General features: G+C 37.7%; 1 protein-coding gene across 5 annotated transcripts in view; it reads left to right on the plus strand.

The window, feature by feature from the left end:
• The window catches only part of LOC149798018 (uncharacterized), a 34799-nt gene extending 20871 nt beyond the window's left edge, over window positions 1-13928 (plus strand). For 4 of the 5 annotated variants that reach the window (XM_089963083.1, XM_089963087.1, XM_089963084.1 and 1 more), the window contains exons 3-7: window positions 10000-10304; window positions 11136-11337; window positions 11825-11908; window positions 12310-12387; window positions 12618-13928. In XM_089963083.1, the coding sequence (XP_089819209.1) occupies window positions 10000-10304; window positions 11136-11337; window positions 11825-11908; window positions 12310-12387; window positions 12618-13610 (1662 nt within the window). In that variant the 3' untranslated portion in view covers window positions 13611-13928. The remainder of the gene's footprint in view (window positions 1-9999; window positions 10305-11135; window positions 11338-11824; window positions 11909-12309; window positions 12388-12617) is intronic. The other variant, XM_089963086.1, reaches the window with a different exon arrangement.
• Window positions 13929-14292: the final 364 nt, after the last annotated feature.

The raw sequence follows: 14292 nt of genomic DNA on the forward strand, positions 1-14292 counted from the left end.
CTTATCAAAATTTTAAAAATAGTAATGTTCTGTAAAAAGTGAATGAGTGTTTCTTTTAGGTCTGTGCGTTTTGTTTTCTTTTGTTGGTGATAATATGGATAATGTAAGTTCGGGTACAACGAAATTTAAAGAATTAGGTCCAGAACTCGGTGTGGAGGGAAGAAATATACGCAACAGCAGCGGGAGCAAGAAATGCAGACCTAGCCAGTTAGCACTCCACCCACCTCGAGAACACAAATAACAGCTAGTCAACAGCCGACTATACCTAACAAACAACCCGTCCCGGAAAGAGTGGTGGCAAAACAAAGGTCCAATTATGTTACACAAACGGTATGGCAAACTCAAATGTAATTATCGGAGGCACTACGTTCTTTTCTCACTCCGATACTACAGGCAATCTCAGCTGAAAGAACAACCACAACAACAATAACAGCGACAGACACCATAGCAGCGGATTTGAAACTATCTACCTCAACTGAAGAATTAGTATCAGAACCAGAAGAGGAAATTGAGGCGGTTGAGGAGGAGGGGGACGCTGACCCTCGTTGAGAAGTACACCGAAATGGGGCTAGATCAAGCATTGTATGACGTCAACATAGCAGGGCAGTTTATTACAGCCATACAATACGTTGCCTACAAATCTCTAGACACCTTTAAACCAAGACCTTCTCAATGGGGATTAGGGGTCAGAGTTCTTCCCCAATTCTACAGACAAGCCTACACTGGATACCCCCTCAGTCAACTGGTAGAAACCGCTGCTTACATTACCGCCCATCATGGCTACGCATTTCCTGATATCAAGAATCATGAGACTAGGAGTGCGGGAAAGAACGTGAAAGCAAAAGAGAGACGTGTTACCTTCTAACAGAAAAAACAGACTGTTTTTTAGGGCTCCAAAAGATTGCTTTTTATTAAATAGGGAACCATATTTGGCTTGGTATCCCTCCTTGACTAAACTATTCTCGAAACAAACTTGACCCATTGGAACACCACAACAAACTTAATTTTTTAAACCTAACAGTGACCAAACTGGTATATGTCGCTTAGACATAATAATTTAAAATAAGATCAGTATGGCTATTTTTATGTACACTAAGTACTAATATTAGACAGATATGTTAGGAAGTAGGAAATTTAACAGACTCGTTAGATTTGAACTAATTGCACAGGTGGTTAACACATTATTGGTACCTTTTATTGTCCATTAGCAAAAACGGGACTTGATTTGAAATAAGTACGGGCTAGCGTTTTGGTGAGTACTTAACATCCATGGCTGTCTTGCTGAGCACCTTTTTCCTCCTTTACCACGCTCGGACAGAAAAATGAGTGTGTGGTGAGACAATTCCCACTCATGTTTAAAGTCTTTCAGTCAGGTTGTTAAGGACTAGTTAGTCCTACACCTGAGTGGCTAAATTTAAAAATAGTCTGTGAGTACATAAAAGCCTGGGGGATGAGGCTCTCTTTCCTTCCCCAGGAGTAATTAAAAATCACGCGGTGCGTTATTAAACCAGTGATACATGCTCCATTAGAGCGAAAATCACTTTAATTCAAGTAAGCAGACAAGCAAGTTTGGGTACCGTCTCTAGCACTCTTGATGACACCAACTGTCTGGGTTATTTTCTTTCTTGCAAGCCCCTATGTTCCACTTCTGTTTGTGATAATAACTTGTGATACTTCACATTTTCTAAAGTAGAAATCTTTACAAGCCGTACAAAATACAAAACTTATATGACTTTGGCTTTTGACACTTGCACAGACTCTTCACTTTATAAGTGTCACGAGAAAATTGTATATCCAATTTTTACCATTTTCAAAAACACGCACACACTTGCAGCTTGACCAGAAATATGTATATCTTGTTTTGTGGATAAGTCACAGACAAGTCCAAACATATATAGGTGGTTATGAACGTTAGGAATATCCCCTCCTTTTTTCAGAAATATCAAAGCTTGTATGTGCATTTTCCCTTTTCCACTCTATATTAGTGCTTAGATTTGTTCCAAAAAAAGAAAAAAAGAAAAAAGAAACGAAATAATTTTGAAGAAAAAGAAACAACTGAATTTTGAATTCAGGTTTCTCTCTGTTTATAATTTTTTTCAAGTTGACGGTGCATGACAGAGTACATTCTCCTACCTTTCCAAAGTGAGAGGCATTTCTTCACATGTTATTGCCTTTGTTAAATTCGGTTTCATTGGTTAGTTATCGTTAATCTTTAATTTTTTTCATGCATTTCTTTTTGATAGAAGATTTAAGGCTTTCTATTGTTGTAACGGTATTTATGTTGTTTGGTCTGTTGATGAAATTATCTATAGCAAAGTGCTTAAGATTTTTCAGTTTTTTTATTATTTCAAGCCCTACAAAAGGAGACCAAGTTTGTCTTCAAAGACGATTGAAACTCTAAATTACACGGGCGTGAAGGAAAACATCGTTGTGTTTAATCTAATCATGCTTGCCGTATCTCTTTGTGTTTTAGAGGTCATATTTCTTCTTAAGTAAATACACGCATCAATAGACAGACAGATTGGGTCATCATCCTTGAGTTTCACTGTACTTTCGGTTCTTTACTTCATACAAACCCCAAATTTATTAGTTTGAAAAAGAAAAGATAACATGCCCCTCAATACTGTAACACGTCTGTTCTGACTCTACCGATGTGAGTGTTTATGTCGAAATGTTTAAGTGAGATATAAAAAAATGGTCAGCTTGAAAACGCGAACCAATACTGTGACGCTCAGTATTTTGATGTGGTAAGAGGAAATGGTACAACACACACAAAGAGGGCTTGTAAGTTCACATTTCAGTCTGTCTGCACTGTAATGGTAACAACGCAAGAACATAGGGATTATTATGCCACACAGCCCTAGAACAAAACAATGCATCACCCGTTGTAAGCCATTTCATTGGCTATACTTATTTTCTTACCGCGTTCGCTTCGAATTGACTTAAGTAGCTATTCAGACAGTGACGAGAATGGCCATGCTTTACTGGGTCTATCCTATAGGCGATTTATATAAAAAAATATTTTTAAAAATTAAACTAATGCACGAACAATCGTACCATGGGCGATCCCATGGAAATTGTGTCCGTCTTATTGCAAAATACATCAACATTTAATTTAACCGTGCAGATCGCTAGAACAAACCTCTGATAATATACATTTTGAAAAGTGTTGTGTGACACGGATCGCCATTGTCGCTTGGTGTCTGCTTTCTTGTTCGAAAAGAGATCGTTTCGTCTTGACTATAAAAATCTAATTTGACTAAGTTTTACGCACTACTTGAACTCACACATTTACGTTGTAGGTGTAAGCCGTCTTTCTCAGTTTTCTGGAAGTTCGTTTTTGCGTTTCTCAGATGTGATACTATTTTTTATGGACCGAACGAAATTTCTTTTGGCGTGAATCAGGACTCGTGGTTTTGTGTCATAATTGGAGAGCATTGATTAAAGCTCAGTTATGTCGTCTTCGAAATCGCTGACACGGATTTGAACTAAAACTTCAGGTTTTGTGTGAGGCGATACGGTACATCATTGCTTTTTACTTCCTCAATGAAATCGTTTCATCTTATTGCAAAATTACATTTGACTAGGTTTCATACGCAGCAGGTCCATGTATATAAGGAGAGTGTCTTAGCGTCAGAGTATTCATTCCGCTCTCAAACGATCAAGAAGATGGAAGAGTCAGCACAGATCGACCTGCTGGTCAAATATTTGCTAAAAGTCATACGAAAGCATAATTCACATGCGAAAGTGGCAACAAAACTTACTCTTTTGGTCGTTGATTTGATGAGAGTCATACGAAAGTGTGTAAGTGCTAATGAAGTTTGCTATATCTGCAACGGTAAATGGGTATTTGTCTCCAGAATACCTGCTTCGTCTAAGAAAGAGAGACAAAAGTCAAGATACCTAATATCGTTGTCAGGAGAAAGGACACTGGAATTCAGAGTGCCCTACGAGAAAAGAGAAGAAACAAAAACAAGACGAAACAGAGAAGAGGGATTCAGAAGAAGAAGAAATTGAAGATGATGAAGAACTTGTGCCAGTAAAAACATGGAAATGGAAAAATTGACAATGTGAGCCGATGCGTTGGCCCTGATGTGAAATTTCATACTACCTTCTAAAAGAGAATAGACCAGAAAGAAAACGTAAGTGTCTCTTGGTCTTGACATTGTATAATAAGGATGGCGTGTTTTGTTTTTACTCACACTTTATGAAATTGTGCTCTTTCACCTCTCTCTATCCCTCTGGATCATGTTTTAGTTAGAATTGAAATGGAAGGATGTTTTCCTTCACGCACGCTCTTTAGGCATGCAAGTCCGTAAACAATAGTCAGTCTATTCGTCCATCATTTTGTGTCTTGATGTTTCCTAAATCACACACTGATGCCATAAAATAACGGGTTAAATGGGTTTTGTAGTGTTGGGAGTGGGGGTGGGTGGGGTGTAGGTGTTTGGCAGAGTTGGTCATTGCAGGTGAGGGCTTAGGTGCTTTCAAAAAACTTTTTCTTCTTCACTCTGTGTTGATGGAATATAATGGGTTATTTTCTTCACTCTCTGTTGATAGTATATATAAAGGGTTATTTCTTCACTGCGTGTGGATAGTGTATAATGGTTTTCTTCTTCTTCACTCTGTGGTGTGCGTGTGTGTGTGTGTGTGTGTGTGTGTGTGTGTGTGTGTGTGTGTGTGTGTTCGCGTACGTTGTGTAGATCGCATATTTGGTTGTTTTTCTTCTTCTTCCTCCCGAGTGTGGATAGTATATTTGCGGTTTGTATGCGTTAGCGACGTTGTGTGGATAGTATATTTGGGGTTTGTATGCGTTCGCGTACGTTTGTGTGGATAGTTTATTTGGGGTTTGTATTATCTCCCTTCTGTGTTGATAGTGTATTTGGGGTTTGTATGCGTTCGCGTACGTTTGTGTGGATAGTTTATTTGGGGTTTGTATTATCTCCCTTCTGTGTTGATAGTATATTTGGGGTTTGTTTTTTCCTCTTCCCTCTGTGTGTGTGTGTGTGTGTGTGTGTGTGTGTTCGCGTACGTTGTGTAGATCGTATATTTGGTTGTTTTTTCTTCTTCCTCCCGAATGTGGATAGCATATTTGGAGTTTGTATGCGTTAGCGACGTTGTGTGGATAGTATATTTTGGGTTTGTATGCGTTCGCGTACGTTTGTGTGGATAGTTTATTTGGGGTTTGTATTATCTCCCTTCTGTGTTGATAGTATATTTGGGGTTTGTATGCGTTCGCGTACGTTTGTGTGGATAGTTTATTTGGGGTTTGTATTATCTCCCTTCTGTGTTGATAGTATATTTGGGGTTTGTTTTTTCCTCTTCCCTCTGCGTGTGTGTGTGTGTGTGTGTGTGTGTGTGTGTGTGTGTGTGTGTTCGCGTACGTTGTGTAGATCGTATATTTGGTTGTTTTTTTTTTCTTCCTCCCGAGTGTGGATAGTATATTTGGGGTTTGTTTTTTCCTCTTCCCTCTGTGTGTGTGTGTGTGAGTCTGCGCGCGTATGTTGTGTGTGTGTGTGTGTGTGTGTGTGTGTGTGTGTTCGCGTACGTTGTGTAGATCGTATATTTGGTTGTTTGTTTTTTTTCTTCCTCCCGATTGTGGATAGTATATTTGGGGTTTGTTTTTCCTCTTCCCTCTGTGTGTGTGTGTGTGTGTGTGAGTCTGCGCGCGTATGTTGTGTGTGTGTGTGTGTGTGTGTGTGTGTGTGTTTGTTCGCGTACGTTGTGTAGATCGTATATTTGGTTGTTTTTTTTTCTTCCTCCCGAGTGTGGATAGTATATTTTGGGGTTTGTTTTTTCCTCTTCCCTCTGTGTGTGTGTGTGTGTGTGTGTGTGTGTGTGTGTGAGAGAGAGAGAGAGAGTGTCTGCGCGCGTATGTTGTGTGTGTGTGTGTGTGTGTGTGTGTGTGTGTATTGGTCTCTGTTTGTCCCTATAAAACTCACTTTATCCCTATCAGATACACTCTACCTACCTACCTACAGTAGCGCGTATTCAGGTCAGCCACTTGCAACACTGTTGCCATTTATCCCCTAGTGTTCAGTACAGTGACGTCACTGACTCTGGAAATTTTGAGACTATAAATATCGACTTGGGGATTTCCACATTTTGTAGCTATACATATATACTAGAATTCATAAACAGGAACGTCACTCAAGCTGAGGCTATAAAAAGATAGTGGGATTTTCCAAAGGAAAAACCCACAAGTTGGAGCTATAAATAGATAGTGGGATTTCATAGGAAATTCAGCTGATTATAGATACATACGTATTTATCCACGATCGTCACAGAAGTTGATATTGTAAGTAGTTATTAATTTTATCCATTTTAGTCTAAACCATTGTAACTTAATTTTCGGGGATATGTTTATTTTCCTTTAAATTCTGGGACAATTTCGTCATTTTAGGGTTACTTTTAGTCACATCCATTTTGTCGTTGAGCATTTCCTTGATTATAGCTATTTATAGCATCATTACAATTATGCAAATTTTTGAACACCCCAGCAAGATTTCAGGTCTTGGTAATGCTTTATATATAAATCTCACGCTTGTACTAGTGTATGTATGTTTCTGTCTCTGTTGTGTTTGACCCTCTACCATCATTGTCCCTAGACAATCCCACCATGTTCAATTCCCCTTGACGCTATACAGACCCACCATGTTCAATTTCCATATGTTATATTCCACTTGACGCTAGACAGTCCCACGATTTTTCTCCATGTTCAATTCCCCTTGACGCTAGACAGTCCCACGATTTATTCCCATGTTAAATTCCCCTTGACGCTAGATTGTCCCACGATTTTTCTCCATGTTAATTTCCCTAGACGCTAATCTGACCCACGATTTTTCTCCATGTTAATTTTCCCTTGACGCTAGAGTTGCCCAAGAGGTCTTGTAATGCTAATTCCCCTTGACGCTAGGGTGCCCCCATTTACTACTTACATGTAATTGATCTTACAACATTCTTCCTGACTTATATAAATTTCACTTTCTTTTTATTTTAAGGGTGTAATTTTGCATACTTTAACATTGATTATTAATTATGTATGCCTTTGTCAATGGTTACAGAGCCGTAGAAAGCCCCAAATCTTGGGACATCTTTCTTTTCCAGCGTCTTTGTTTAATATTATACATGCCATGCACTGGCTTTCTGTCGAGAAGCAGGGTCGAGTGATCGAGGCTAATGACGTCGCATAATCATTTAGAGTGTCCTCGTCTCTTTCTTATGTAAATGATAAACCTTTTGAAATGCCCTCAAGCCCGTGTTTATTATCACGCTATAATAAGTCTTCTAACGTTACAGTGACTAGATGACGTAAATAATACAAGTCACATGGGACATGCATGCGCATTTACTCATTTTAAATTAAATATAAATTGGGTTGTTTTTTTTTTAAATCTAACACTACGTTTCTTTAACCAAGGTCTATTCCATTCTAATTTTTTAATGATTTGCACTTTAACTGTCATCAAGAAACTTCCCGATGAAAATTATCGATTTCTACGGTCTTTTAAAATGGTGACCATGTACTAAGATTGGGTCAAAATAAGAGCGCGTCGAGTGGAATCGTAACAATCGAGAGTAGTACAAATTTGTTTATCAATATGAGTAACTTTCATTGTGACATCACAGCGCGCGACATTCAATCTGGATTGTACTGGATCACACCTTTAGGTTCATTTTGTCTAAAAATGTTTACGTACTTTAACATTGATTTTGCCACATGCACCTCTCGGGGCCTCTAAATAATGACCTTCCAAAGGAATATGAATGTATACGAATCCAAAGGAAGTGAATACCAGCAACTTAAAGGTATGTAGAATCAAACTCTAGAAAATTACACACATTACTGAAAAAATCGGTGTTCAGTGCCTACGTGACCCTTGTGACTTGTACTATAATAGCTAACAGCAACGTAGGAATTCGAACGATTGCTTCAAATGTGTGTGACAAAGTTTCAGAAATAACATAAAAAATTAAAACTTAAAGTACTTCATTAATTGTTGCAACACCATCGAGGATTGTTTTCTCAATACATATAATTTTAAACCAGTCTGTTCATGTATCTAACCGGATGTTCGGGTACCAAAGCTTACGAATTTCGGAAGTATCGCTGAGATTACTTCTGAGTGTATTTCAGAGTTTGTCCTACTGAAAATAAATGATATCTTCAAATTTAAGGTGCAAACATTTCTTGAATGATTGAAAAATCGTCAAGTATTATTTTCAATATTTGTCATTTTATACAATCAGTTCTTCGCACATCTAACTGGATGTTTGTTCCCCAAAATCTTACCAGTCTCATTAAACCAGACTCTCGCGGCGATCCAATATATCTCAGCAATATGGTTTCTCGATGGCTGCTATCAATAGATAGCGTTTCAGTCAAATTATGTACAAGCAAAACTACAAAATTGTTCTCGATCTCCCAAAACGTACCTAGACATACTTTCTGCCATCATTTATGCCACAACTCGTGGATTTTATTTAACAGACCCTCGTTGCAGTGAGACAGGTTCAGCAAGACCACGTATCACTAGGATTTTCATCAATTCGCTTTCAACGTCAAACTTACTGTCCTCGCATCGGAAAGGTACGAGTCTATTTCGATCGATAATACAAGATAGCTTACTGTGAGTCAAGCGACTCTCATCGCATTGAAATGGACGGATATACTTACATTATTTAGAATATGTAAGCATTGAGATGGAAGAATGAAAGCAAGCAAGAATAAAATGAACAGCGATGGAAAACAGTGATGGAAAGCAATATGACACCTGTGGTAAGAGAAAATGCTTATAGTAATGAGCTGTGTTTGTCGACGAGTCTGTTTAATATTGTTTAAACAACTGACACAGCGTTTCTTTGTCAGGTCTTGGACAGTCTGTACATAAGCATCAATGTATATTCTTCCAGCGTATGGTCGTACGTGTTCAATGTATTTAAACTCTTCCTACACATTCAAATTGCTTCATAGATAGCCCTGTGGATGTAAGTTGTACCTACATGTATGGAAATTTGATCTCTTTCCTTGCAACTTGGGTAAGGATGATTTTACACACATTTCAAATTACTGTGGGCTTGGTTGTTTCGAAGATCTGAAAATCGACAGGTGTCATCAGTAGCCAAAGTGTAAACGAATTTCAAGTTGGGACGCCTTGGTTACGCCTGGGGATCTTTTCCTGCCCTCTGGAACTAAGCCCGAAGTAGTTGTGACACGCGAACTGCTGAGATCCCTAGCCTATTTGCATATAAATTAGGGCCCCGAGTGGCCGAGTGGTCTAAAGCGCTCTTCGTTACGGATCACTGCCATCTCACCTCTGTCTACGTGGGTTCGAGTCTCGGATTCGGGCAATGTGGGTATGTGAGAAAGCTTGCCAGTAGCTTCTCGTGGGTCGGTGGTTCTTCCTGGGGTTTTCCCGGGTTCTTCCTCCACCATTAATACTGGCCGCCATACATAGCCTATCGTGTGCTGAAAAATGGCGTTAAACCCCACAACAACAACAACAACAGCATATAAATTAAACTGGTTATGCATGTACAAATGTGTCTATGCATGCAAATGACAATGACCCCGTGGTCCACCTCTACCTCTGGAGTCTTACACCCAGGAACTTAGCTTCCGAATAATAGTTGGGGTTGGGAAACAATTTAGATCACCATCCGATAATCATGTATATACTCGTACATGAAGGAAACAAATGCAGATATCCAGTGGCATTTGCCCCTGGAGAAAATTTTAAATTTAGCAACCTTTTCCATGAGGATCAGTCTTCGATGAGGATGTCACATCAGTGAAGCCGATATATGTGTCTTACGAAGACACAGTTCTAGTTTCAATTTATTTTATTTTATTTTACTTTTTTAAATCTTATTTTTGGACGAGAGAAACACTAACCAGGAATAGTCAGAAATCAATTTTATGGAAGACCGTGCTCAGGAGTTCTGCTGTAAGCCTATTTAGGACATACGGTAAATTTAATTCTTCATTTTTCTTTGTAGACTGATAAAACAGCCAGTCAAAATATTAAGGATGATTTTACTACAGAGCCAAACCGCATTGTTGACACTCATAAGAAAGAGTTAGAGATAGTCAGAAAACAGTTGGAAGAGGAGCTGAAATTCAGAAAGGAATATGGCAGTGTTTTCGGAGAGAGGACCATAAAAGACCTTAATAAAATGCTGGAAGAGAAGTTTAGTGCTGTCGAAAGACTAGAAAACGAAACCCAAAGACTGAAAGAGAAAAATAGACACCTCGAAGACGAGAAACGAAAAGCATTAGAGGAAAAATCAAATGCATTAACAAGGTTAATGTAGATTTTCGTAATTAAAATATGCTTCTAAAGATCCTGAATGATATATGTTCCTGAAACGTTGTCATAATTAGGAGATGCTATTATTTTATGCAGAGAATTTAATCTGTGTAATTATTTATTTATCTTCTTAAGCATAATAAAGCATTAATTTGTAAGAATTATTACATTTAATGTCCTATTTATGATGTCCTTAATGTGATGGAAAGTTATTTCTTCATAAAAGAGAATTGCTTTCCACTTCTGGATATCTCTGTTCTGATCCGGGTTTAGTCACAATTTAAAATCACATTTATTAAAAAGGATAGTTGTTTTATTAGGGGTGTCTTTGGGGTGGGGTTTGAGGGACGAGGGATCACTTCGGTTCCTTCCATCTGATAGCGCATTGTACATTGGAGTTTGTATTATGAAGTATTGCTTGAAGTTCATGGGAGCTAATTTAACAAAGGAAACGATCAGTAATCATATCAGTTGCTCTCTATGAGAAATTTAAGTTGTATCTTTGTATGTATGTAGGTACGTACGTACGCACGGACGGACGGACGGACGGACGCACGCACGCACGTATGTATGTATATGTATGTATGTATGTATGTATGTATGTATGTATGTATGTATGTATGTATGCATGCATGCATGGATGAGGAAAACAAATAGATAGATAACTAGATTTATGTGTGCACAGAGAAAAAGACGTTGATACTTATTAATTACAATAGATAAAAATAAAAGTAAAATATATTTAAAAAAGGTAAGTACACATTTTAAGCACAATTGTAATTTTCTGACACGTTTTAAGAAATGGATTATACTTTGTTATTCCAGATTAAGTAAACAAATGAGTGACCAGGTGACAGAGAGCAACCCAAACATTGCTGAGCTCAGTTACCAGAATCGACCAAACAAATTAGGAGAAAGATACTCAGAGGTCTATGACAATCAATGGCCAATCGCATTTGAAGTGCTCACTGAGACACATGGTGAAAAGGATGAGATAGCCATTCAGATATTATTAAACTTGTTGATTGTAAGTACAGTTTATCAAATTAAAATGTTGATTGTAAGTACAGTTTATCAAATGAAAATGTTGATTGTAAGTTTATCAAATTAAAATCCATAACACAGTAGTATTATTCTCGCGCTTTTTAATAATACCATTTTAAAAGTCCAACACTCTCAATATCACCTACTGTCCAACTAGAAGACATGTGCAGCTTTGATAATATTTCAAACATTCACAGACACATACATATAAGAAGAGGATATGTACTTATATGGATTCATTATTAGGTATGTTGTGACAGGTTTTTTTTTCATGTTTAACGACGAAAAGACCTTACTCGTTTCTGCATGGATGTTACCACGATCTTTGCAAGTATATGTCAGAACATTTATTCCTATGCTCGGGTTATGAGCTCATTGTATTTAAATATTCTTTTTAAATCCATACCTTTCATACTGTTATAATATTGCAGCAAACAATAACTTGGGCTTTATCAAGTTTTGTTTTGCAGGAATGTTACAATTTTGCAAAAATGAGAGCAGAAATGCAGATGAATGAACTTGTAAGAGCTGTCACAGGAAGTTTATCTGTGCAAGTACGAAGTTTTGTGGATATATCGCACCTTCATTGCACACTCTGCCTCAGTTTAACTAAAGCACTAGGAGATTTACATCAACTAAATTATTTCACAATGATCACAAATAACGTAGCTTTAACGAAAACGTGTACCCAGTTCAAATCTCAATATTATAGAAAAGTATACATTAGTGTCCTTGTTTACAACAGGAGTAAACTTCCAATATGAAGTGATGTAAAGATCGTAGAACAATATAAATTGTTGTCAAACTCAGAAATGATTGCTAAAATTTAGCATTTTTACATTATTATTTTTACATTTATTATTACGTTAAAGTTTACATTATCTTCCAATGTCAAAATGTATTTTTTACTGTTAAATAGGGATATAATTTAGAGAATATACTTTTGCGTCTTTAGGTTGGAAATGATATGAAACTTCATCTGCAGAAGGCAAGAAAACAGGTGGATATTTCAAGGACTGATCTCCTTTTTCAGGTATGAGCATACATGTATCCGTTATGTGTCCTGGTTTATCCTGTTAACCTCATTTGATCTAGAAATGAATAAGCAGAAATGAAAAACATAACGTTTCTAAAAACGATCGTTTCCTCCAGGGAAATATTAATGAGTACTTCAATTTGTCGCCAAATAAATTAGTCATAATTATATCGAAGGAATAGCAATATGTACATTAGATCTTTATGCTTATGTGATATATATTACAGGATTGTGAATCATACGTGAAAAGAAGGGTTGTGTCTGCGCAGTTATACCTGAAAGTGGATAAAGATATGAAAAATTATCTCAAAGAGTGCTTCCAGATTTGTTGGCTGATGGCGATACAAGATTTTCCAGTTGTGCTGGGACACATGCCAAAGCGTTCCGAAGATTTTAACATAATGTTGTACAAGCCTTACTCAAGGTCTGGAACAAAGGTTGACTTCACTGTCTGGCCTCCCCTACTCCTGCGTGAAGACGGGCCGGTGCTTGCAAAGGGCGTGGCACAGCCTATCTTAGAGAAAAGAAAAGAGACTGTTAGGTTAGTGAAACAAATTCCCAGAACTGCATGGGGTGAGGGACACGAAACAAAATATCAAGAGCGATTCACACAAACCAAATCGAAACAAGATGATGTCGCTTACAGCTCGCAGGCATCAGGAATGAAGTTAAAGGACAAACCAAGAGGTAAAAAAGATGAAAACAAGCATCAGCTGACCACGGAATATACAGTGCCTGCTACTTCTTCTCCGTTAACCCTTGCCAAACCATCAACCATATTTGTCTCCTCCAAAGCTGGCAATACAAATTCTGCAATAAATCTGTCGCGAGGCACTGGTACGGGGTATGATATACAGCTAGTCAAAACTTCCTTCACACAGACTAGTGTTCCATGGGACCAGAACAATGACACTGCTTCGGCGCACAAAAACAGGAGCAAACAGATAACTATCGAAATGTCCCAGAATTCTCATCAAATGAGAAGTACCGATGGGAAAACGAAACATGGTGATTCGGCACCATCAAGAATTATCAAAGAGTCTTATCTGCCGAGAGATTTAGATCATGTATATGAACCAGTGAACGGCACCGAACTACGTAAATATCAGGATTTTGTTAAAATATTGAGGAATCATGGTGTGAAAATGGCCCGGATTTTGTTTGGGAATGCATTTGAGAGATACAGCGCTATATACCTGGCAAGACAGCAAAGAAAATAGAGGGGAACTACTTTTTCCTGAACTAGTGGTACCCATTCACTACTCAAATTTGGCTTTGGTTCTGCTTTATAACGAATCATCAAAAGAAGAATCGCAATTTATTTCAAGGGTTTGATCACAATGTGAAAAGCCTAACATGTACAGGTTTCTACAAATAGCGATACAAATCATAAAAGACAGGAAATTCCGCAGTAGTAAAGATCGGCTGTTTCTTAGCTCTGTACAATGTACATCAGTTATCCTTTCTTAGACATGAAACAAATCTTCGTTGTTTTGCTATCGTTTTATAACTAATTGATTAAAAAATCAACACTGAAACATTTTATCTATCTATCTAGCTAGCTAGCTAGCTCGTAAGCATTAACCAGCGAGGGGAGGATCAGAGTGGTTACGGCCTTTATTATGTCCCCAAAATATCTCTGATTTCTGTACAAATGAATGATTGACGATCTATCTAGGAACATGGACTTTGTGCACAATAGGAAAGTTCTGATAAAAACCCTTTGTATTTATGTTCTTATTCAATGCTCCCGTACGACTGTCTGCCTATTTAATGTAACCAGTCTTGTTCAGTGACTATTTTACTGATTTTATGCAATTTAAAAATGCTATAATAAGGAGTAATTTACTAAATTATTTCATTTACAGGTTTCCCACCTGACACTAAGATTGTGTGTTTAGG

This window comes from Sinohyriopsis cumingii, chromosome 6, assembly GCF_028554795.1.
Source record: "Sinohyriopsis cumingii isolate HCF-2022 chromosome 6, ASM2855479v2, whole genome shotgun sequence".
NCBI classification, from domain to species: Eukaryota; Metazoa; Mollusca; class Bivalvia; order Unionida; family Unionidae; genus Sinohyriopsis; species Sinohyriopsis cumingii.